The sequence below is a fragment of the Mustela lutreola genome, chromosome 2, assembly GCF_030435805.1.
Source record: "Mustela lutreola isolate mMusLut2 chromosome 2, mMusLut2.pri, whole genome shotgun sequence".
NCBI lineage: Eukaryota > Metazoa > Chordata > Mammalia > Carnivora > Mustelidae > Mustela > Mustela lutreola.
In genome coordinates, this window is record NC_081291.1 from 15,246,245 (window position 1) to 15,271,256 (window position 25,012).

Consider the following 25,012-nt stretch of genomic DNA (forward strand, 5'->3'; position numbering starts at 1 on the left):
GGTGGAAGCAGCTGTAGACATTGCGTATTTGAGTGGGTGTGGCTTTGTTTCAGGAATACCCTTCATAAGGACCACTCAGGCAAGTTTGCCGACCTGGATTAGAAATCGAATTGTTGGCCCAAGTTAATCATTCCCTGGCCAGCCAGCGCATAGGGCAATATGACCTCTGGGCTTCCTTGTGATGTTTTATGGTTGCCCTGCCTCAGTTCTTGCCTTTCTGATAAGGCTGACCCAGGGAATCCCCTCCTTGACAATGTGGTGGTGCAGTCTCTTAAGACCTTTGCCAGAGATGGTCTAGGTAACCCTTTTCTTCAGGGGCACTCAGTTTTCATGGAGCAAGTAGACTTTGTGGACTTACAGATGGAAGAAGGTGAAGGGTATTGTTGGGTTTCATCTTAGAATTTTTTGTTTGCCTCATGTTATTTTCCAGAACTAGATTAGAACCAGGGTGATAAATATTTGGTTACAGACACAGTTGAAGAATTTTTAGATAGCACAAATGTTTGGTGAGTGCAGATGGTGGTAGAGGAGACAAGAGGTGTGCAGTTTCTTTTAGGGCCAGGCCTCAGATGAGGCCCTTTGGGGGTGCCTTGGAGAGCCCAGGCTGTTTAGGTGACTGTGGCCCCAGAGATCCATCTCTGCGCTGGCCATGGATGCTGCAGCTGGAGTGTGTCTGCAGAACTGGAGTTCCCCAGACAGCAGTTGGTTTTTGGCCAGTGTTCCTCCCCTCACGTTTAAAGGGAGCCAACCTTTTGCCTGAGCTAGAGAGGATGAAATGGCAACAAAGGACTTCTGTTCCCCAAAGTGCAGTGACTTGATTTCATGTAAATTACTATGGCTACCTTCTTACCGAGGGTGATTGCCCCCCTAAACTGGGAAATCATGTGTTTGGGTGGGTTTCAGAGTTGGGGTGGTACGTGTGTGTATGGGTGTGCATTAGACCCTGGTGTGGGGGTCAAAGCCAAAACATAATGATTTATCAAGGGAGTGGAAGAGTCTCTTAATGAGTTGGTAATTGTGTATTTAAGGGTTACTTGATACTGTTTTAGATGTATGGATTGGAAATAAAAACGGTAAAAGCTCTCTAAACCCAGCCAATGCGGGTGGATGGCAAAACAGTCCAGATGATGTATCAGTAAAAAGCAACTACAGTTTATTTTAGAGAAATGCTCCTAGTTCTGATGGTGCTAAGTGATATCTGCCTGGTTTCTGTTCCTTTGTGAATTTCACACTATTTGTATGGGGGGACTAATGCTCTGGGATCCTCATATAGGTTCCTTTTCCTTCAATGTTAAGTCATCCCCGCCTGTTCATTTCATAAATATTTATCAAGCACTGGTGTGTGTCTGACCCTGTTCTAGGTGCTTGAAATAAAAGCACGCATCAGGCAGACAAAACACCCCTTTTCTTGTGGCATTTCTGTTCTTATTGGGTGAGAAAGTCCATAGATAGTAGCTGCATAATATGGAATATGCAGAGAAGCTGGGCCTGTGAGAGAGAAAGAGTAGGGTGGACCTGCAAAGGAGACATTTTGAGCATTGACTTGATGGGGAGAGAAGGGAGCATGGACTTTGAAGGGCCTGCCATCTGGGGGGTGAGAGTGATCAAGGCTGAGGGAGCAGGTGTAATACAAACACTGTAACAGCTACTGTTAGAATAGACCATACAAAACATTTCTGAGAAATTGTGTGAAGCTAAATATGAACTGGACATTTGCTGACATTTAGGGATTATTATATGGTAGTTATGTTTTCAAAGGTCATTTTCAATTTGGGATGCTGGTTGAAGAAGTGATTGTTAAAATGATAAAGTATCTGGGATTTTGTTTAAAACATAAAAAGACCCCAAGGTGGGAAGGTACTTGATTTGTTGAAGGCATGACCCGGGAAGCCAGCCTGGCTTCCTGGGGCAGGATGAGCAGGTGGGCCCCAGGCAGGCCTCGGGCCAGGAGATGATAGTGCTTCACAGAGCAAACACCCAAACATGGTGTGGCTAGTGGAGGTTTGAGAATGTTGGGCTTCAAATGTGTTTGATGGCAGAACCAATAGGATTTCCTGATGGACTGGGTAGTGGGTAGTCTTATCAGGAGGGCAACTCCTGCTTTTAATCTGAGCAGCTGAAAGACTAGGTTTGTTGTGAGCTGAGATGGGGAAAGCTATGGTTGAGTGTGAAAGTGGGAGTTTACTTTAAAATTTCTTGCACGTTGCATTCTGTCCTGTGATGCAGGATGTGTATTGTGATGAACACATTAAGATGGCCTTCTTCCTTGCAGGGTTAACTGTCTTGGAAATTGTCATCCAAAGTGTCTTGTGGTCTTACAGAGTAGAATACTGGATCTTTGTTGAGTAACAGTTGTCCACAGGTACATGGGTGTATTCTGTTCATCCATCTTTCCTCTGTCTTTTTCACACTGTCTTGGTTACTGTAGATTTCTTTTTTTTAAGAGGGGGAGGGAAGGGCAGAGGGAGAGCAGATCTTAAGCAGTCTCTATACCCAGTGAGGAGCCCAGTGTGGGACTTGATCTCACAACCGTGAGATCATGACCTGAGCCAAAATCAAGGTGCCCCTTGGTTACTGTAGCTTAATGGTGGGTCTTAAAATCAGGTAGGGTAAGTCCTCCAAATTCGTTCCTCTTTTTCAGTTGTTTTTACTATTCTAGGTCCTTTGGATTTCCATGTAAATTTTAGAGTCAGATTGTTTTTTTTCTATAGAAAAAATTCTGGGAATTTTTTTATTGGGTCTGCATTTAATCTGTGGATCAGTTTGAAAGAGGATTGACACCTCCTGACCCATGGACAAGGCATGTCTTCATTTAGGTTTTCTTTCATTTCTCTTAGTGATGTCTTACTATAGTTCCTCTTTATAGGTCTAGAACATTTTGGGGGGGGTGGACAGTGAAGCAAAGTTTATTGAGTGATATCAAAGTGATAGCACAAAGCTCCTAAGGAGGGAGGGGACCTGAGAGGGTTACCCTTGACATCTTTTTAAAAATTAAATTTGGGGCGCCTGGGTGGCTCAGTGGATTGAGCCTCTGCCTTTGGCTCAGGTCATGATTTCGGTCCTGGGATTGAGCCCTGCATTGGGCTCTCTGCTCAGCAAGGAGCCTGCTCCCACCCCCCCCCCACCCCCCGCCTACCTCTCTGCCTACTTGTGATCTCTGTTTGTCAAATAAATGAATAAAATCTTAAAAAAAAAACCACACACACACAAAATAAAAATTAAATTTATCCTGGGGCACCTGGATGGCTCACTCGTTTAAGCATCCAACTCTTGATTTCAACTCGGGTCATGATCTCAGGGTCCTGGGATGGAACCCCATGTTGGGCTCCAAGCTCAGTGGGGAGTCTGCCAAAGATTTAAGTATTTCATATTTATGCTGTTGTAAATGGATTTTTAAAAACTGTGGAAATACTGCTGACTTGCATTGACCTTGTTCCTAAGAGGTAGGTGTTCGGAAAGCCTCTGCTGCTGGGCTTTCCATCTCCATTGCAGAGTGAGGCCATGGCTCAGGTGATATGAAAAAACCAGGGTTGGGGCGCCTGGGTGGCTCAGTGGATTAAGCCGCTGCCTTCGGCTCAGGTCATGATCTCAGGGTCCTGGGATCGAGTCCCACATCGGGCTCTCTGCTCAGCAGGGAGCCTGCTTCCCTCTCTCTCTACGTGCCTCTCTCCCTACTTGTGATCTCTGTCTGTCAAATAAATAAATAAAATCTTTAAAAAAAAAAAAAAAAAAAGAAAAAACCAGGGTTAACAGTGTCCACTGTGTTTTCTGGCCTGAATGGGGCTAAAAAAGAGTGGCAGAAAGTGCCCCACTCCCCAAAAACTAGCCCAGATGGTGGCTATGGCTGGTCCTGGGCCTCACTGAGGAGGATGCCATGTGCTTCTTGGTGCCCAAAGGTCTTTCCATAGAATTCACTGATGTTTGCTTTTTTTTTGCAAGTTCTCCTGTGGGAGTGTTTCTCACTATCCATGAACTGTGAATTGCTGTGAACCCAGTTTAAAAATAAAGGTTTTATATCAGAGCCAAGCTCCTGGTAGTCATGTGAGCACAAAGAATGACAGCAGAGGTGATGCTGACAATATTCACCAAGCTACAACTGACAGCACTGCCTAGGAGTCTGGTTTGGCTCCTTCTCTAGGTTTAGCCTCTGTGGGTGGAGCCCTGCATATCTGATGTCACAAAGGAGGGGGAAGTCCTAGGGCCACACTGTCTCTGTGACCTTGGAGAGTTCTGAACATTCTTGATCCTTAATTTTCCTGTCTGTAAAACAGGCAGCTGGTTCCTCTCTGGGCAGTTTTGTAACCCCTGTGGAAATGATCCTCAGAGTAAAACTTCGAGTTGCCCTATGGAGGTAAAGTCTGCCAGGCTCCAGGCACATGGCCTCAGCTTCTTGAGGACAAACCCTACAACTGCCTGGAATAGTGGGTGGTTTCTCTGCCATCTTTGCAAGGGAGCGTGGACTGGGGAGCAAAAAGTTTATGTCTGTAGAGGGAGATCTGGGTGACTCTGGACAAATTCCTGAATATTAGATCTATCATATCCCTTGTCTGTAAAATGGGGATGATTGTGTAACCCAAAATTGTTCTTGGGATTCAAAGAGGTGTAGGGAATTTTAGCATAGTAACTGGAACTCGCTACTGAGCACCTATTAAATTCTCGATATTACTGTTTCTGCTATTAATGTTATTACTGTTTTAACCAGAATGTTGAACCATTTGCTATATATTCAGTATGTCAGGTTGTGGCTGCTTATTACCACCTCATATCTCTGACCATATTGCTGAAGTCAGTATCTGGGACGCTAGGGTTTATTGGTTAACACTGTATTGGGTCATAGGTCAGAGAGTGATAGAAATTTATTTCCTCAGCCTGTCCCCCTGTGGAAAGTAGCACAGGCACAGTTGTGGTTGAAATCTAAAATTTTGCTATATAAATTTGGGTGGGAGATAACTGAAAATCATCCATATATTCCAGAAGATTTCCTTGGAAATTCAGTGTTTGTTTTTCTCTCTTTTACTTTAGGTTGGTCAGCACGTTGACACAAGTTGCCTTTTGACGTAGCTGCCGCCATGGCCAGCTGGTAGGACTAGCATCCCATGCACAGAAGCCAGGTGAGTGTTTGGCGTCTGGTATCTGTGGAATGACTTGCCCGGCTTCTTGGACATTTGAAACTGAGCACTGCTTGAGAAGCTTGCAGCCACTTCTAGAGGAAAGGGAGGGAAGCAAGTCCCTCCAGGATTGTGTACTGGATTGTCACCACGGGATCACTGAGGCCCTGCCCTTGCTTCCAGGGAGGCCATTTCTTCTCCCTTCCTGTCTCAGGGTTCACTCATTTGAAAAGCCCAGGCCTAAATGGAATAAACCTTCCAGGGAGTGTCAGGAGTAAAAGATAATCCTGGCCAGGTGGCCTTTTGCCCTTTGGCCATTTTTGTGATTTCTCAACACTGACCAAAATGAGTAGAATTTTTCCCTGACCACTTTCTGTGGCACAGGGCCTGGCACTAGTGGTTGGAGCTGGTTGCCCTGACGTCCGACTCATGCCTGTGCAGAAACTGAGGCAGGCTGACCTCTTGCTTAGGGCCCTCAACTCAAGAACTGTCAGAACCTAGCAGGACTGATCTTGACCCCTGGGTGGGATTTTTGTCTTGTTATTAGCAGGGTTTTCCCAGCCATGTTTTGGCTGAGGACTGTCTGTCTGGAGAACTTAAGAGCTCAGAGTTAGAACTTTAAGGCAGGTTGGAGACCACCTGGGTTGGTCAGCTGCTTCCTTTTCCAGGCCAGCCAGCAGGTGACTTGCTGAGAGGTGCATGCCACTCTTAACAGCACCATAGTTGCATGGAGTGAGAACCAGCTGCCTGGATTTGCCTGCTTCTTGATAATAGTTGGGATTAATTTTGTGAGGTTTTGGCTCTTATTTGCATGTAGCAAAAAAACCCACATGAGCATAGTCAAGTTAATCCTGTTAGTGGGAAAACAGTTCCAGAATGTTCTTTCAACAAACAAGCTTTATCAGTATTTAAAAAAAATTTTTTTTGAAGATTTTATTTATTTGTTTGTTTGTTTGGGGAAAGTGAGCTCAACAATGAGTTGGGGAGAGGGGTAGAGGGAGAAGCAGATTCCCCGCTGAGCAAGGAGCCCAACTTTAAAAAAATTTTTTAACAATTAAGATCTAATTTGTCTACCATACATTTCACTCATTTATAGTATATGATTCGGTGATTTTTGTTTGTTTGTTTATTTAATAGTGTTGTGCAACCTTCACCTCTGTCTAGTTCCAGAGCACTTATCACCCCAAAAAGAAATTCCATCCTCATTAGCTATCACTCCTTATACTCCCTCTCCCACTAATCTGCTTTCTCTCTCTACGCATTTGCCTGTCCTGGACATATCAGCAGAGTTACCCAGTATATAACCTTGTGTGTCTGGCTTCTCAGCGTAGTTTTTGAGGTTCATCCACATTGTAGCATGATTCAGTGCTTCATACACTTTTATGGCTGAGTAATAATTCCATCACATGGATGGACCATGTACTCGTTCACCTGGGATAAATTTGGGTGTTTCCACATTTTAGCAGTTCTGAATAGTGCTGCTGTGAACATTTGTGTACATAGTATGTGTGGATGTGCTTTTTATTCCTTTGGGTATATACCTAGGAGTGGAGTTGCTGGGTCATAATGGTAACTGTTGAACATTTTGAGGCCCTTCCAGACTGTTGTCGTGGCAGCCGTACCATTTTACATAGCCCAGCCCTGCCTGAGGTCCTCAGAGTTCTGGAGACAAGAAGTAACCTTAAGTCTGTGCTGGTTTCCCAGAGCTAGATGAGGTTTGGACCAATACCTGGTCCTGGTGGCATAGTGGGACATCCACAGGGGGTGGGCCTGGCACTTGGCTGTTGATAGGCTATCTTTAGACATTAGCATTCAAAAATCAAGGAACTTCACATCTGAAAAATATCTCACTTGAACCCCAGCCCAGTGGGGTTAGGGACTTCCCTTGTCTTGCAGCTCAGGTCATTGTCTGAAGGCAGTGGGCTAGCTTAGTATTCTCTGAGGTTCTAGGATGGGAGCTCCACCATTTGCCTGGTTCTTTGTTAACTCAGAAGTAGTAAGTACGTGCTGAATGAATGAATGAAAGCAAGCTCCTCCTTTCCTGTCACAGGGCCAGCAGGGAAGACACAACCATAGCATTAGAAGCAGACAGTTTGGGGGTTTAAACTCCTAGAAGTCATCCTAAGTGTTCTTTCTGGCCTTGCCTCTCCCTACCCAGTACATGAAGGGGCTTGATAGGAAAGGGGCTGTCTGTGAACAGTTATGGCATATGATGGTTAATGCCAAACAGGCAAAAACACCCTTGAATAATTATTTTTTAAGATCTGTTAATATGTCAGCTTATACTTTTTGTTGTGGGGTATAAGTCACCTCAGCAATTTGGCTTTTCTCTGGTTAATACTAGCCCATACCCACTTTTAATTGTACCATGGCCTGTGGTCAGCTAGTATCTCCCTGTTCCTGCCATCCAGGACTCAGTGGGCACAGAAGAGGAGCGGGGCAGGAGGAAGGTAGGTTCCTGATGAACCCTGAGGTACTCACATAGCCCCCACATAGTGCCCCACCATGTACACAGTGGAGGTGTGTACACCTTGGGTCAGACTGTCAGCTTGGGCTAATGGATGTGGCATCTGCCTCTTGAATTTTTCTTGTCAGGAGCTGTGTTTGTTCAAGTGCACACTGTTAGTGTGCTGAATGACTAACCTTATGTTGGGTGTTAAGGATTAAAAATGGGTGTGACTTACAGAAATACAGTTCACAGAGAAAGTGAATGTGGATGTCTCTAACCAAGGTATGGAAAGATGCTCAGATCTTTCTGATACTAAAGAATAGTGCTCTTTGAGCTTCCCCAAAACAACATTTCTTTCTTTCTTTTTTTTTTTTTTTTAAAGATTTTATTTATTTACAAGAGGGAGAGAGGGGGAGAGAGCGAGCACAGGCAGACAGAATGGCAGGCAGAGGCAGAGGGAGAAGCAGGCTCCCCGCTGAGCAAGGAGCCCGATGTGGGACTCGATCCCAGGATGCTGGGATCATGACCCGAGCCGAAGGCAGCTGCTTAACCAACTGAGCCACTCAGGCGTCCCCAAAACAACATTTCTGACCTTTTGTCCCCAGAGGTGGATACCAGTGTGTTGGTGGAAATCAGGCACTGCCATATGTTGCCTTTAGAGGTTCACCACTCCTCAGAGAGAGATTGGCTTACCCTTTGCTCCAGAAATTCCACTTCTAGAAATGTATCACAAAGATACACTGTCAAAAATAAGAATTGTGACAAGGATGTTCCTTACAACATTCTGAAGTAGCAAAGATGGAAATGACTTAAATGAATGTCAGTTGGGACTGGAGGCAGTTAGGGGTAGAGCTTCTGGTGAGGTGGTGTCAAGTCCCTGAAGGAAAGAGGCGTGTCCTCATGTCATGGTGACAGGATTTCTAGGATGAAAAAATAAGTGGAAAAAACAAGGTGGAAGATAAAGAGATGTCGTGCACTTACCTGTCCAAGGGAAGATGAGGAGACATGGCTGTATGTGTTTGTGTTTGCTTTTATTTTATTTTTATTTTTTTAAAAAATTTTATTTATTTATTGGACAGACAGATCACAAGTAGGCAGAGAGGCAGGCAGAGAGAGAGGAGGAAGCAGGCTGCCCGCTGAGCAGAGAGCCCGATGCAGGGCTTGATCCCAGGACCCTGAGATCATGACCTGAGCCAAAGGAAGAGGCTTTAACACACTGAGCCACCCAGGCGCCCCTATATTTTATTTTTAAATATAGGAAATCTAAGCCATAAATGAACAACATGGTCATTTCTGGGAGGAAGGCTGAGAAGAGACAGGGTTACCAGGAGATGTCTCTGGCTTTCTTTTTTGGTGTAGCACCAGATGGGTGTTTTACGTAATTATAAACAAAAGTATGGCAGATGTTGTTTGGGGCAAGGGAGAGAAGCAACCCCTAAAAACCAGAAGCAAAAGGAAGTGAATAGGAATCTAGGTATATGTCAGTTGTGACTGAGGTTGGTGACTTAATATCTGAGAGAATTTCCTTTGCTAGAGTTTTAAACATAGTAGTTAGACTGTAAATGTTGTAATGTGATAAACCATAAGAGCAAAAACTTCTTTTTAAGAAAATCATTAACTGTTTTTAGGAATTATTTTTGGTTTTAGGTTAATTATACCAGTAGTCTTATTGTTATATAAAGTAGTGCCCCTTGCCCTATGAGAACACTTTCCAGGACCATCATGGGATGCCTGAAAACGCAATACTATCAAACCCTATATATACTATGATTTTTCCTATGCATGTATACTTAAAAATTTTAGTTTAAAAGTTAGCAGTAAGAGATTAACTACAATAACTAATTGTAATAGAACTGTTAGAGATATACTAAAATAAAAGTTGTGTAAATGTGGTCTCTCTCAAAATATCTTAGTACTGTACTCACCCTTCTTGTGATGATGTGAGATGATAAAATGCCTGTGTGATGAGATGGAGTGAGGTGAGTGACGTAGGTGTTGCAACATAGCATTAGGCTACTATTGACTTCTGTTGGTCTGCCAGGGGATCATCAGCTCCTGGACCGTGATTGACTGCAGGTAACTAAAACTGTGGATAGTGGGGACAATTATATTGCAGGAGAAAACAAGCAGTTAATGTCTTTAAGAATCAGAATTTTTAGCACTAAGAAAAATACAAATATAAAATCAAAGCATTTAAGTTACATTTTAATTCTAAATCTGCATCGGGAATGTCCTCATTGTGTAAGACTGCGAAGGGTGGGACAGAGGAGTATGAATAAAAATGGATTCCCAAGTTGGAACATCAGATGTGTTAAAAATCCACAGGTTCATTTATATTGGTACTGGAAAGGAAGAAATGCTTTGGTCCTTTTTGGAAGGTTCTATTGAACTGATTCATTTTTAAAACTGGTAAATAGAAACTAGTATTTATTCTTTCACTTTTCTATGGACTGAACTCTCGAGGAACAAAATGGAGAGAGCAAGCTTCCTTCACAGGTTCAGTGCTGCCCTGCATAACTTCCTGGAACTCTTTGTACCCTCACTGTCCAATGTGGCACCTGGAATAGTTTGAAGAAGTCAAATTTTCATTTAATTTTAGTCTTTAAATAACCACATGCAGCTAGCAGACAGTGCAGCTATTAACATATTCTAGCTAATTAAAATGAAATGATGGAATTAAAAACTTAAAAGTTTTTAGGTACCTAATGAAATGTGAATCCAGACAGTGATCCTCTGTAGCTGCCTGCCATCAAGGAGAATGTGTGTCCTTCTGTAATGACGTGTGCTTGGTTGGGCCTCAAAATCTAGTTTATAGTAAATCAGGGGCATGTTGCGTTATAGTTACAGGGATGCCAACTTGACTGTGGGAAACAGGATAAATAAATGTGTGGTTGAAAGGAAAGGTTGGAGGGGCACCTATAGATTTCAACCATGCTTGTTGCGGGGGCGCATGGGTGGTTCAGTGGTTTCTCTGCCTTAGGCTCAGGTTATGATCTCAGGGTCCTGGGATCGAGCCCCACATTGGGCTCTCTGCCTAGCAGGGAGCTTGCTTCCCCCTCTCTCTGCCTGCCTTTCTGCCTATTTGTGATCTCTGTCAAAGAAAGAAATAAAATCTTTTAAAAAAAAAATGCTTGTTAAATTGTTGGAGCTCAGCTCATGGAATTGTGGTTTGTTTGTGCTGTAGAGATAAATACTGACCAGTTTATTCATAAAATGAATGCTGTGTAGAATTGCTTTCCAGGAGCCAGTAGAGTGTGGGGGAAGGCTGAGTGTGGAAGACCTGCAGGCTGAGTGATGGATGTGCTCTGTGAGTCATGCTCTTCTTGCTACTTCTCTGGGTATATTTGCAGTTTTCCATAATCTAGGATTTGAAAAATGGGCTTAATCCAGGTATTCCCTCAGGGAACTTTATGACATCTGTCACCCAGGGCAGGGGAGACAGCTGCTTACAAAAGTGAGGGTGGTGGCCACTTGTGGTTAGTTTAAAATTCAAACAGAAAACTTTCAGATTCTGGAATTGTTAATGAGGATCTGTGGCTGGTGGCCTTTCAGGTGGAACAGCTTCCGATTACAGCATCGTTACTTTCTGTAATAATAATACTTACAACTACCTTTCACAGAGCCTTCAAAGAGCAATAGTTATAAAGTGGGTATTGTTCCATTTCACAGGGGAAGAAACTGAGGCAAACCAGGCATTCTGATTTTTACCTGATGCACAGTGATGCTGATGGCACCTTCCTTTCCCTGAGCCTCTAGCCTCCTTCTCCAGTACTTGGAGCTCATTTTACCACTGCATGTGCTTCTTCACTTCAATACTTTAACTCTGATATCGCATACTTTGTTTTCTCACATAATTTATGTTTGGGGTTTTTTTTTTTTTTTAACATTTTATTCATTTATTTGAGAGAGAGTGAGAGAGAGCATGAACGAGGAGAAGGTCAGAGGGAGAAGCAGACTCCCCGTGGAGCTGGGAGCCCGATGTGGGGACTAGATCTCGGGAGTCCAGGATCATGACCTGAGCTGAAGGCAGTCACCTAACAAACTGAGCCACCCAGGCGCCCAACATTATATACATATATATAGTTTTTTTAAAAAGATTTTATTTATTTATTTGACAGAGAGGGAAGAGACCAGAAGTAGGCAGAGAGGCAGGCGGGGGTGGGGGGGGAGCAGGCTCCCCACTGAGCAGAGAGCCTGATGCGGGGCTCAATCCCAGGACCCCGAGATCATGACCTGAGCCAAAGGTAGAGGCTTAACCCCCTGAGCCACCCAGGTGCCCCCAATTTAATATATTTTTGATTAGAAACCACACTCACCTCACTGGTGTCATATTTCCATAGTAGCCATAGCCAGTGAGGAGTGGATAAAATAGATGGTTTGATTCTGTGTGTGATTTAGGGATTATCACTGTAACTCTTCATGGAAGGGACCTCACTCTGTGTCTCTTGAGCCGGTGTCCACTTACCTCCTCCTTGTGTATCTTCCCAGAGTTTCCTAGGAGGAGGCCTGTCATGGGGTCCAGTCAGCCCTTTGTTCCTGGTAGAAACTTAGCAGGTTGGGGTGCCTGGGTGACTCAGTTGTTAAGCATCTGCCTTCAGGTCAGGTCATGATGCCAGGGTCCTGGGATCAAGCCCCTCATCAGGCTCCCTGCTCAGCAGGGGGAGTCTGCTTCTCCCTCTCCCAACTCCCCCTGCTTGTGTTTCCTCTCTTGGTTTGTCTCTCTCTGTCAAATAAATAAAATATTAAAAGAAAAAACCACACAACATTGTAGCTTAATAAAAGAAAGAAAAAGAGAAACTATGCAGGTATTTAGATGAGCAAGTAAAATACCCGTGTGACTGAGGCAGGTGGCACATTCCCAGTAGTGTATTAATATAAAACCATAGTGTGTGTTGTTTTGCTTTTAGGCAGTGTGGATCCTATAATGAACCTGACTTAAATCGTGTTCTGCTGATGGTGGTTTGTGTGACCCCAATTGTCTGAGGCCTTGCCCTCTTTCTGCCTTGGCTCCCCATTGCTAAATTGATCTTTGCCCACGTGGCCATGCTCTCAGGCATTGGCTCCTTTGGTTGGAGGCAATTCTTAGTTCCCACTTGTGTGGTGGGTTTGTTGTGAGTTCGTCGCTGTAAGAACTGAATGACTGATTCACAGAACCTAAAATTCACCAGTTTAGCCATTTCAAAGTTGGCATTTAATAAATACATTCACAATATCATATGATCATCATTTCTGTCAAATTCCAGAATGTTTTTATCCCCAAAAGAAGCCTGTACCCATTAGCAGTCATTTCCCACTTCTCCACCTCTGTGCCCTTCAGGGCCCCTAGCAACCACTAATCTACTTTCTGTCTCCATGGATTTGCCTGTTCTGGGCATGTCATAGAAATGGAATAATTTTTGATTCTCTGTGGCCTTTTTTATCTGGCTTCTCTCATTCAGTATAGTACTGTTCATCCACCTGTGACATGAATCAGAACTTCATTCCTTTTTATGAGTGAATAGTATTTCATTGTATGGATATATCACATTTTGTTCATTCATTCATCTGTTGATGGACATTTGGGTTGATTCTGTTTGTTGACTGTTGTGAATAGTGCTGCTTTTAACATTTGTGTGTAAGGTTTTGTGTGACTGTTTTCACATCTCTTAGCTTATTTACCTAGCAGTAGATTGCAGGGTCATATGGTAATGCTGTATTTAACTTTTTGAGAGACTGTCTGTTACCACATCACTGCACCATTTTATGTTTCTGTCAGTAATATATAAGGGCTCCAGTTTCTCCAGGTCCTTGATGACACTTTTTTTTTCCTTTTTTTAAATTAATTACAGTCATCCTAATGGGTATGAGGTAGTATCTCATTGTGGTTTCGATTTGCATTTACCTGATGACAAATAGTGGACAGCTTTTCATGTGTTTATTGGCCATTTGTGTATCTTCTTTGGAGAAATGTCTGTATATTTTTGAATTGGATTTGTTTTTAATTGTTCAGAGATTTTTTGTGTTTTTTCTTCTTTTAAGATTTTATTTATTCATTTGACAGAGAGAGAGAGAGAGACCACAAGTAGGTAGAGAGACAGGCAGGGAGAGAGGGGGAAGCAGGCTCCCACTGAGCAGAGATTCGGATGTGGGGCTTGATCTCAGGACCTTGAAATCATGACCCGAGCCGAAGGCAGAGGCTTAACCCACTGAGGCACCCAGACGCCCCTGTTCAGAGTTCTTTATATATTCTATACACTAGACCCTTACCAGATAGATGATTTGCAAGTGTTTTCTCCCATTTTGTGGGTTGTTTCTTCACACACTCTCTCTCTCTCTCTTTTTTTTTTTTTTTAACAATTTTAAGTAATCTTTATACCAAATGTGGGGCTTCAAGTTACAATGCCAAGATAGAGAGTTGAACACTTCTCTGTTCAACTGACTGAGCCAGCCAGACCCTGCCTCACTCCCTTGATAGTGTCCTTTGCACATTAGATTTTAATTTTGATGAAGTCCAGTTTGCCTTTTTTATTTTTTCCTTCTGTTGATACTGTGCTTTTGGTTTCACATTTAAGAATATGTTGCCAAATCAAGGTCATGATTTACCCTTTTGTTTTTTTCTAAGAGGTTTATAGGTTTAGCTTTTAATAGTTAGGTCTTTTACCTATTGTGAGTTAATTTTTATTAAAAGCTAAGAGTTTTGTTTTTGATCCTTATTTTTTTTATTGACATTAAGACATTTTGGCTTTTTTAACAAGGAAGAGAGAATGATAGCTGGGAGTTCTGAAAATACTTTTTCTTGTATGTTTAACACACAAATATGTGTCCTGGGCTATTCCTTGTCTAATGGGAGATTGGGTTAGGAGGGTACACAGAGAGATGAGTAAATAGAATGTTAAGTGGTAATAAGTGGGAAAGAAGTTAGAAATCTACGGAGGGGGTTGTGTGTAGGGGAGATGATACCACTTTGCTGTCTCAGCTAAGACCTGAAAAAGAGAGGGTAGTTCAGAGACCTGGGGGTAGGGACCTTCCAGGCTGAGAGAGCAGGAAGTGTAAAGGCCCTGGGGTGGGAGTTGGGAGTGAGCTTGACTGTCTGGAGTAGCCAGAATGTCACTGTGGCCTAAAAGAATGGGGTCAGGGTGGAGTAGGGCATGGGATGGGAGGAGACAAAATCAGAGAGACAGACAGGCTGCTTGAGGCGAGGGCCTTGCTTTTACCTTGAATAGTAAAAAGGACCACTTAATGTGATACCCTTAAGCCCAGCTCTGCTGTTTCCCAGTGATTGATTGATTGATGTAGGTATCTGAACAACTGTCTGCCCAAGGGGAAGATTTCCACTTATCATAGAGGCTAGAAGTGGGATTTCTGTTTCAGCTCTTACAGCTGGGCAGAAAGTGCTGAGAGAACTTTTCCTTTGTAGGAATGGTTTCTTAGTCCCATGGGCTTTATTGAGACCAGAAACTTAGTCCTAAAAGTAAGTTTCCCTTGCTGACTCTGATCCTCCTGGGGCATTTGCCAGTGTGCTCTGATAGCACAGAATATGCAGGGAGGAGCTTGACAAAGGAAACCCAGGAAAGGCCTCTAGGTGTTACCATATTGCTGGGTACCCTGATGACAAAATGACAAAAGAGGCACCCCTGGTTCCCCTACTTTCTCCTTCTGTCTCCTCCTAGGAATGGAAGTGACTTTTTTGGTCCTTTTTGGACTTGCCTGTGCAAAATCTCCCTGCCATTTTCAGCCACGGGCCTCAGTGGAGCTGGTGGTTAGAGCTGTGTCTTGGCCCTGAGGGATTTGGCACTGAAAGGGTTAAGGCTTCCCATTTTGTGATGTGACACCTAATGGGGACATTGCAGATGGCATGAAAATGGTAGGTGTAACCCTTTGTAGACCATAGAGGCGCATGGTTCAGAAGGCAGCTGGGAAGGAACAGAGGGTTCTTCCTTTCCCATGGGAGGCAAATGTAGCCCACTACCCTGAGGGTAACATCCCGCACCAGGGGGATTCCTGGTCAGTGTTTCCCGGTGGACATTTAATATTGCTCAGATTCCCCTTCACAGGCAGCACCTTTGTTTCTCTGTCGTGTGCTCCTACAACAGCATCTATTTCTTTCTGGCTGTAGGGTTGGGATTTGGCCCAGCGGCTCTGGCTGCTGCTGGTGTATGTGTATGTGGAGCCACTTCCAGGTGGGTGGTGTTGGGTGCTCACGGGGTACTTCTAGAGCAAACACAGAAGCCAGGTACTTAATCTCCAGTGTGAGCCGGGAGGAGCTACTGTAGTTTTAAAGATACTTGCTACTGGTCTTTCCCTCTCTTAACATGTGATCAGTGTAAGTGCACCTTTTTACTACTGTGTGCTCTGACTGAAGATGAAGACTGGCTTTCATTTCATGTCTCTGGGAAGGGGTGCTCAGAAGCCAAGGCATGGGGCTATGGTGCAGATGTAGTTGAGGGGGATCTGTTTAATCCACCTTATTCCCTGTTTTCAGAAGTTTGCAGGAGATTGGCTGTGTCTGAGGGAAGATAAGAATATATTCTGTACACTGTCTCTCCAGGATAGTATCTGTACTTTCTTCAACTCTCCACCCTCCTGCCCCCCATCCCCCACCATTTCTCCCATGACTCCAGGGAGGGAGGTTGAGGTCTGAGGACCTGATGTCCCAGGCCTGGCACTGCACATCCTGGAGGCGAGTTTGAGCCGCCTAGTGAACTGTCAGCAGGCTGGCCTCATGCCTGTCTATTTTCTGGAGATGACTTGTACCAAACCCCGCTTTATTCCCACGCACTGTGCCTGAGTGAGCTACTATGAGTGCTGTGTTCTTTACTGTGTAGCCTGTGTGGCCTGTGTGTTTAGGAATTTTTTTTTTTAAGATTTTATTTATTTATTTGACAGAGATCACAAGTAGGCAGAGAGGCAGGCAGAGAAAGAGGAGGAAGCAGGCTCCTGGCTGAGCAGAGAGCCCGATGTGGGGCTCGATCCCAGGACTCAGGGATCATGACCCGAGCCGAAAGCAGAGGCTTTAACCCACTGAGCCACCCAGGCGCCCCAAGGAATTTGAGGATCATTAAAGTTTTGTCTTTAAAATGTTGATGGTCAGACGCCTTGGTGGCTCAGTTGGTTAAGCAGTGGCCTTAGGCTCAGGTCATGATCCCGGGGTTACTGGGATCAGGTCTTGCATGGGGCTCCCTGCTCATTGTGGGGCCTGCTTCTCCATCTCCCTCTTCTCTCCTCCCCATGCTTGTGCTCTCTGGGAAGCAGGCTTCCACTGAGCAGAGATCCAGATGTGGGGCTTGATCTCAGGACCTTGAAATCATGACCCAAGCTGAAGGCAGAGGATTTAACCCACTGAGCCAGGCGCCCCAATACATAAAATCTTTAACAAAAAATGTTGATCATCACCACTTAAGTTTGTTAAAGTTTCTTCTCTCCAGGTTAACTTTGTTAAATATATCCCCAAAAAGCATAAATTCAGAGACATCATTTACAAGTCCTCCGCTTTAACAAAATCTGATTGTAAATGTGTGTCTATTTGTAAATGTGAAAACTAGAGGTGTTCCTCTAATTCCTTTTTAATCTTTTTCATTCTTAACCTGTTTCTCTGGATGGTTCTTGAACAAAGGACTAGAGGTAACTATGATAGATGATATCGTGGCCTGTGTCAGATGGCCCCCCAACCCCTTGATGGTAACAGGCTTATATTTGATGGGTCATTAGGATTTCAGATGGTGTGCAGTGTGTGGGCACACCTGGGATATTAGAGGTGCTCTGTTATGAGGAGGCTGAGATGCTCCTGAACTTAACCTTTCCCTTTGGCTCCTAGTCCAAGCTAAGGACTGCAGTTATAAAGAGTTTTCCAGAAGCAGAGAAGTCCCCAGAAGAGAGTGCCTGTGCTCAGATTGATTTGGTTGATGGAGTGACTGGAGGCACTTGATTTTAAGTCGTGTGTATGTGTCTTTGGAGCATCCTTTTCCATATCATGGCTCTTAGGGCTTCCTCCCACCCTTTCCTTTAGGATCCAGTTACAGGTTCTAGCCCTTCTCACTCTCACAGGCTGATGACTGGTCCTGACCTCCACCCCAACCCCAGTCCCTGGACTCCTGAAGGGTTCCAGAAGTACCCAGAGAAGTCCATGTGAGGGCCTGCCATCACCAAGAGCCTCTCACACAGAGTATAAGTGGTCTAACAGGATTCCTTTTCCTTCCTACACAATTTCATCCCATTAAAAAAAAAACTTTAAGGTTTTGATCTCCTTTTATTTGGTTTCATTTACTTTTCCTGGAGATGGGTTTTCATGTGCCTATGTATTTTCCACTTCATCTTTTCTAATATATTTCCTCCCTCCTCTATCTTTTTTTTTTTTCCCCAAGATTTTATTTATTTATTTGATAGAGATTACAAGTAGGCAGAGAGGCAGACAGAGACAGAGAGGGGGAAGCAGGCTCCCTGCTGAGCAGAGATCCCAGGGGACCCTGGGATCATGACCTGAGCTGAAGGCAGAGGCTTTAACCCACTGAGCCACCCAGGCATCCCCCTCCCCCCTCTATCTTTACAAATCCAGATTTTGTTCTTGGGGCCCAGCACCAATGAAGCATTTCTAGATTGTTCCCTTCTACCAGGATGAACTCCTTTTCTGGCATTTAGTTGTAATAAAATGGTGATTTAGCACATGCATTTCACAGCGTTTATAAGGTCTATGCTCCCATGAAGGCAGGGACCCTGAACTACTCTTTCTCCTACCCTCCAGAGAGCAGGTACCTCTCGGTTACTGGTCTCTTGGAGAGGTCGTTATCTGGTGTGGTATCAGCATTTGTTAGGAGCCTGTCAGCATCTACATCCTGCTGGGCTGGGTAGGCTGTGAACTAAGAGATGGGAGTGTCCTAGGCAGAGTTTGTAACTGACCAGGCTCCTTGTGCTGTAGAAGTTCCCTTCTGGGTTTGGGCATTACTCAGATAAACAACAGTAAAGAGTGGTTAGTTCTTTGTCCTCCCTGGAATCTTAGCTTACTGTATGCACAAAGTAGTAGAAATAACATGGTTGCAGTGCTGGTGATCTGAAAATGCTCCGCCGCTCCAGCCAGCTCTGAAATCATTAGTCTTGGGCAGGGATTGGGGAAATGTGGGCTAAAGTGGCTGAGGTGCATGGGGATTTATGCGAGGCCCTGTGGGGTTCTGGGTGTCTTTGTGGTGATTCTGGCCCCAAGTCTGATCTCATTTTCAAACTTCAGGGTTTTCCTTTTTGAGACAGGTGGATCAGAAGTTGGACACTGATCACTCATAAGAAATGCTGATCTTTGGGGCGCCTGGGTGGCTCAGTGGGTTAAAACCTCTGCCTTCGGCTCAGGTCATGATCCCAGGGTCCTGGGATCGAGCCCGGCATCGGGCTCTCTGCTCCTCAGGGAGCCTGCTTCCTCCCCTCTCTCTCTCTGCCTGCCTCTCTGCCTACTTGTGATTTCTCTCTCTGTCAAATAAATAAAATCTTAAAAAAAAAAAAAGAAAGAAAGAAAGAAATGCTGATCTTTTGCTCTGAATTGAACAGGGAAACACCTTTTCTGAGATAATTAGGCAAGATTTGGACGTGGGAGGAAGGGATTAAAAACTGTGCACATATGTGAGTGCATGTATGTGGGGATGCATGTGTCTGTGAGTATGCATGAGTGTGAATATATGTATATTTGTAGTGCAAAGTTCCTTGGTGAGTTGTAGCTTTGGGGAGTTGGGAGGTATCTGTCAGTGCCCCAGTTTCCATGTCCTCCTACCAATAAGGTGTCTGCTGAGTGGGGTCAAATGATCCCAAGTCTGGGGCATTATGTGTTCCCTGTTCCTTTTCTTCTTTTCTCACTTCCCTCATCCTCCCCAGCATCCGGAGCTGGGGCACTATAGCCACTGGAGGTTGATAGTGAGATTGTCCAACTTGTGAGAAGCCTTTGAAAGAGTGACTAATCCCCTCCCAACAGGACAGAAGAATTTGTTGGTCATGTGTCTCATTTTTATAAAGTGGTTGTCCGTCTGGTGAGCTGTGTTTGCTGCTTTTAACACAAAGGAGAAAGCTCAGTAAACCTGCACTGAGACCCCAGGTTAGGGGTGAAGTGATATGCCCACCAGTCAGGTCCAGTGTTCACATAAAAGCAGAATAGAAGGACCAAAGTGGTGATTCGGTGGAGTCCCCAGGAGGGTCCTTGGGGTTCTCTTGGTGTCCCCAGGCTGAGCTGGGCTGTGGAGCTGCAGCTGAAGGCAGAATGTACCAAATGAAGGTCATGATTACAAAGAAATCTCTGTCCATTCTGTGGGGCAGGACACAGGGTACAAAGCTATGACAGTGCTACTTGTCTGCCCAGGACCTGCCCTAGAGTGGGGCACTTGGGGGGCACTGTGGTATGGATCTGCATCCTTCTAGTCCCCAGGAGGGGTTCTCCCCACCCCCTTCTTGAAGTTTCTCTGGCACAGATGACCCCTTTCCTCCTAGCCCTCAAGGGTGAAGGTAAGTCCTGGTTACCTGGGAAGTTGGTTGGGTCCTGCAGCTCCCTTCCTACTGCATGACATCTCTAGAGACTCCCTGGTCCTTCAGCAGGTTCGCCCCAGTGTGTTCAAGTCACTTTTCATCCCAGCTCAAGCATTCCTATTTCAAGAAGGGCTCACCCCAGCCCATTCCCTCCCAGCCCTGTGCCCATCAAGGTCCTTCACATCCCTGTGCTTTTCCTTAGAGCTTTGGTCTGATGCTCAGGTATGAGTGCTGAGGAACCACTTGCTTTTGTAACTGGGTTAAAGTTCCAGCCACTGCAGTAATTGAGTTTATAGCACATAATTTCCTTAAACGATGGACCTATTTATCTTGAGAGTGTATAGGGCTTTTAGGATGGTATAAAATAGTGAGACAGGCTAACCCTTTGGTAAGCTCTCTGCACTCAGCACTTTTTGAAACTAAATTTCTTCTGACTTATCAAAAGGGGTAACCTTGAGTCCTGGGCCCAGATTGAATTTACATGTTCACGTCCTTTTTTGAAACCTGTTTTCCTCTGTAGTCAATTCTCTGATAATGCATGTTTTGGAAAAGCAGATTTGTTCCAACACTATTGATACATTAGGACACAGTTGGAGTACAACACATGTATGCTTTTGTCCAGGAGAAATGCCAAGTTCAGGTTAGAGGTTGGGGAGCTATGGCCCACAACCTGTGGTCTGTTTTGGTAAATAAAAGTTTGATTGGGACACAGCTATGCCCATTTGAGGACATACTAATACAACTGCAGAGCTGTGTAACCAGGACAGAGACAGAATGACCTGCAAAACTGAAAATATTTACCGTGTCCCTTTAAGAACAAGTTTGCCAGCTCCTGCAGTAGGTGAATCCAGAAAATTGCTCCCAGCTGAAAGAGCACCTGATAGTACACAAAATGGAAATGCACACCTCAGATATGCTTCAGGCCCCCTCTAGACCATACCATTTTCTCTTGGGGTCAGACAGCTTCATTCCAGCATGTCACAGTAACTCAGAAAACAGCCACAGCAAGTGCCAGGTCTTCCCTTCAGTGAGGAGTCAGTCTTCAGGTAGGTAGCATTTGTGTATTTTTTGCTGTTTAACATGCTACCATTTAAAAATCAGGTTCCTGTCTTTTTTTTTTTTTTTTTTTTTTTTTTAATGTCATGATGAAGTTTTGGGGTGTTGTGTACCTAACCCTGTTGTTCTGGTAGCCCTGTGTTTTTATTGCACGATTTTGCAACATGCCATGTTTTTTTAGAAATGCATATATGGGGCGCCTGGGTGGCTCAGTGGGTTGGGCCACTGCCTTCGGCTCGGGTCATGATCTCAGGGTCCTGGGATCGAGTCCCGCGTCGGGTTCTCTGCTCAGCAGGGAGCCTGCTTCGCTCTCTCTCTGCCTGCTTCTCTGCCTACTTGTGATCTCTGCCTGTCAAATAAATAAATAATTAAAATCTTTAAAAAAAAAAAAAAAAAAAAAAAAAAAGAAATGCATATATGTTGTGCTCCAGAACTTTTACTGTACTTAAAAAGCAAACAGCAAAAGATGTGATCTCATTCAACAATATAAAGTTGTAATCATTTAATATCTCATCTGGACCTTGTGGGTGAGAGGTCAAGCCCAATTCTATACTTGTGAGGAGCTCCCACTATCCTTTGGAAACCTCACATGTGACTTTGGGTGGTTAATGGAATCTTTCATTTGGAACTGCCTGGAGCATAGGCTTCAGTTCTCAGCATGTCTTACCCATTTGCTGTGTGACTACAATCTGCCTCAGTTTTCCCACCTGTAAGGTGGGGGTAGGTGGTGGCACTTACCTTGCAGGTGGTTATGAGGAGCATTTGATGTGATCTGTGTGAGGTAAAAGCTCAGTGTTAGATGTTTTGCCCTTAAAAGTAAGAAGACCCCACATTTCTGGTAACAACAGAGGAGCAATAAACTTGGGTCATAATCTGAGGATCTCAGTGTTGAAATGGGGTTGAGATGTCTGGACCAGCACCCTTTCCCCTACTGGGAGCTCCTCTTCATAAAACTTAGATTTGTTCATTCATCAGATGTCTCTCGTCTGTCTGCTGTGTGGCGGACACTCTTCTCTTCCAGGGCTAGGGACAAACAGGAGCGTTGACACTGAGGCAACAGCTGTCATGTAGCCTGTTACCTCGTGGCTGGTGGTGACATTTAACTGTGGGGTCCCATAGCTCCTGGCTGCAGGGTCCTCCCTGCCCTGGCCCTGGGCAGCGCAAATCTTAATTATCTCAGGCGCAGTTCCCTCTCATTTGAGGATGGGTGTTTTATCTTCCTCCTCATTAGCACGGGCATCATTTTAGCTGTACTATGTGCTTATCACTCCAGATGAAAACAAACCATTTAAACATGATTTAACAAAAGGTAGGCAGAGAGGCAGGCAGAGAGAAGGGGGGAAGTAGGCTCCCCATTGAGCAGAGAGCCCTATGCGGGGCTCGATCCCAATACTCTGGGATCATGACCTGAGCTGAAGGCAGAGGCCCAACCCACTCAGCCCCCCAGGCCCCCCAGAGGGTTGTTATTTTTTAGATTTTATTTATTTGAGAGAGAGAGTACCAGCGGGGGTGGCTGGGGGAGAGGGAGAGAGAAGAGAAGCAGACGGAAGCCCAATGTGGGGCTCAATCCCAAGATCCAGAGATCACAACCTGAGCCAAAGGCAGCCGCTTAACCGACTAAGCCACCCAGGTGCCGCTGAACGCAGAGTATTTAATGAAAGTACTTGTTTGCTTCGTTTTGACCTATAGGGCAAATGCCAGGAAGCATACATTATTTCATGCAGCTAATTTATGTAGGTTTAACACAGTAGCGTGTACTGAACCTGTATTGTTTTGCTCCACACTGAATTTGAAGGTGAATGGGAAAACAGAGTTTCTTCCATAGAAGAGTTTAGCAAGCTGGGAAGAGAGATGAAGCCGCTGAGTAGCTTAGGGGTTGTTGCTGTGGGCAGTCTTCCTGAGGAACTGGGTGAGACCCGGCTTCGCTCAGAGTGAGCCCACACTGATGCCATCGCCTGGCAGCCAGTTCACAACTGGTAGTCCAGGTAGAGGGTGGACTGTGGGGAGGAGCTGAGGGGTCTGGGTTTACGGCTTAGAGCTTGAGAGTCTCTTTAGTGACACAGAGGGTAAACTCTTAAGCTGCATAGACACTTGCTCATAGTGGACAGAAATGTCGCAGCAGCATCCCCTCTCGGTCCGCTGAAGGTTGCATGTTTGTCTTATGTTCTTGGTTCTTCCTATTGGAGGAGCCAGCCTTGTGATTTCCCTGTGTTACAGAACACCCTCCCTCTGGCCTGGGAGCACTTCCCTCCAAAGGGCCCTCTTCCCTTGTCTCACTCCCACTAGTCCTTTCAGTTTTCAGCCTCTGCATGTTGGAGTGTTACTTTGTCTAGCACTCTGTTTTATCTTTGTGTTCTTTGAATATAAGACTGAGATGAAGTCATCCTTAGGAGAAATAATTTCAATAGAAATTATTGAATAATTATTGAATAATTATTGAATAATTATTGAATAATTATTGAATAATTATTGAATAATTTCAATAGAAATTATTAATACAGAAAGTGAAAGTTTCTTAATTCTTCAGAAATGAGTGCTATGGCTTTTAGCCCAATTTCTTTCACTTTTGATTTTAGTAAGCTTTTTCAGTATTTTTTTTTCTGAAGATTAAAGCCTTTTTAAGCCGTGTGTTTATGCTATTTATATTATAATATTTATACATAATAAATATTTTAACAAATACTTTACTTATTCTATTATAGCTTATACTATTCTGCAATTTTGTTTTCTCATTCAAGTTACTTCTAACATCATTATGTGTTTCTTCACTTAGTATGTCTGTGAGGTATTGGTAGGGAAACTGAGGCTCACAGAATAACAGGATCCTTCATCCAGTTCACTGAGATCTGGCTTCTGTTCTCTTTAGTGTCTGATAGTAGAGGCCGACTGTTGGAATCATCCTTCTAGATCCCAAGTTAAATTGTATCCCTTATACTCAACCTTAATAGGGTTTGATGTTTAAAACTTGAGTATGATGTTTAAAATTTGAACTCTTTAGTATGAGTTCCTTCCAGAACACAGCCACTTCATCCCTGTTGCTGTTGCTCAGAGAGATATATCAAAGAGTGGCTCAGGACTCAAACAGAGGGAGGCCTCTGTTCTGGAAGGGAAGACGTGCTTGTCAGCCAGAGGCTGCTGGCATCAAAATACAGCTTAGCTGTTCTTTTCCCTGGCCCCTCCTCGGGTCTTGGGTTTGACTCTCAAGAATGTGGGAAGCCTCCAGAGGGTGAGTAGAGGGTGTACAGGTCTGAGACTCATCTTCCCGAGCTTCCTCAGGCTGTTCGGGAGAGTGGATGGGATTCCTGGGTTGAGGCAGGAGACAAGGGGGAGGCTATGCAGGGGGGCATCACAGCCCCAGCCTCAGGATCACCAGGGCACAAACATCCACCTGCACTTTGCATCTGCTCGGAGGCACTCTTTTGGTGGGTGCCCGGCTGAGTCCTGATAGAGCTGCCACACAGCAGGGCCTATATGTTGAGTGAGGAGATTGGCTTGTGCCAAGTGAGGCCAGTGTCTGGATCTTGTTACCCAGCTTGGCATTGGATGCATCACAGGCGTTTCTTCCTTCCTGACAGAAAAGGGGGCCCTGTGCTACTGAGGATAGTTGGCTAGCCCATGTGTAGGCCTCTACCTTTCAGCAGACACTCCTCAGCCTCCCTCTGTGGCTCTGGTAGACCCATGCTCAGCATGTCCAAACTACCCTAGTCCCAGCCTTCTCTCAGATCTGCTCTCTCCCCATTTCAGAAAATAATTCCATCTTTCCAGTTGCTCAGGCAAAAACAAACAAAGCAGTCCTTTCTTTCTTTCTTTTCTTTTTTTTTTAAGATTTTATTTATTTATTTGAGAGAGTGCATGAGAGGAGGGTGGTTCAGAGGGAGAAGCAGACTCCCTGCCAAGCAGGGAGCCTGATGTAGGATTCGATCCCAGG

At 44.6% G+C, this 25,012-nt stretch overlaps 1 protein-coding gene across 4 annotated transcripts in view; it reads left to right on the forward strand.

Moving 5' to 3' along the window:
* The window catches only part of GATAD2A (GATA zinc finger domain containing 2A), a 106,181-nt gene that overhangs the window by 37,141 nt on the left and 44,028 nt on the right, over positions 1–25,012 (forward strand). For all 4 annotated transcript variants that reach the window (XM_059160631.1, XM_059160628.1, XM_059160629.1 and 1 more), the window contains one exon: positions 5,023–5,111. In XM_059160631.1, coding sequence (XP_059016614.1) covers positions 5,097–5,111 — 15 coding nt within the window. In that variant the 5' untranslated portion in view covers positions 5,023–5,096. Of the gene's footprint in view, positions 1–5,022; positions 5,112–25,012 lie in introns of those variants that run through there.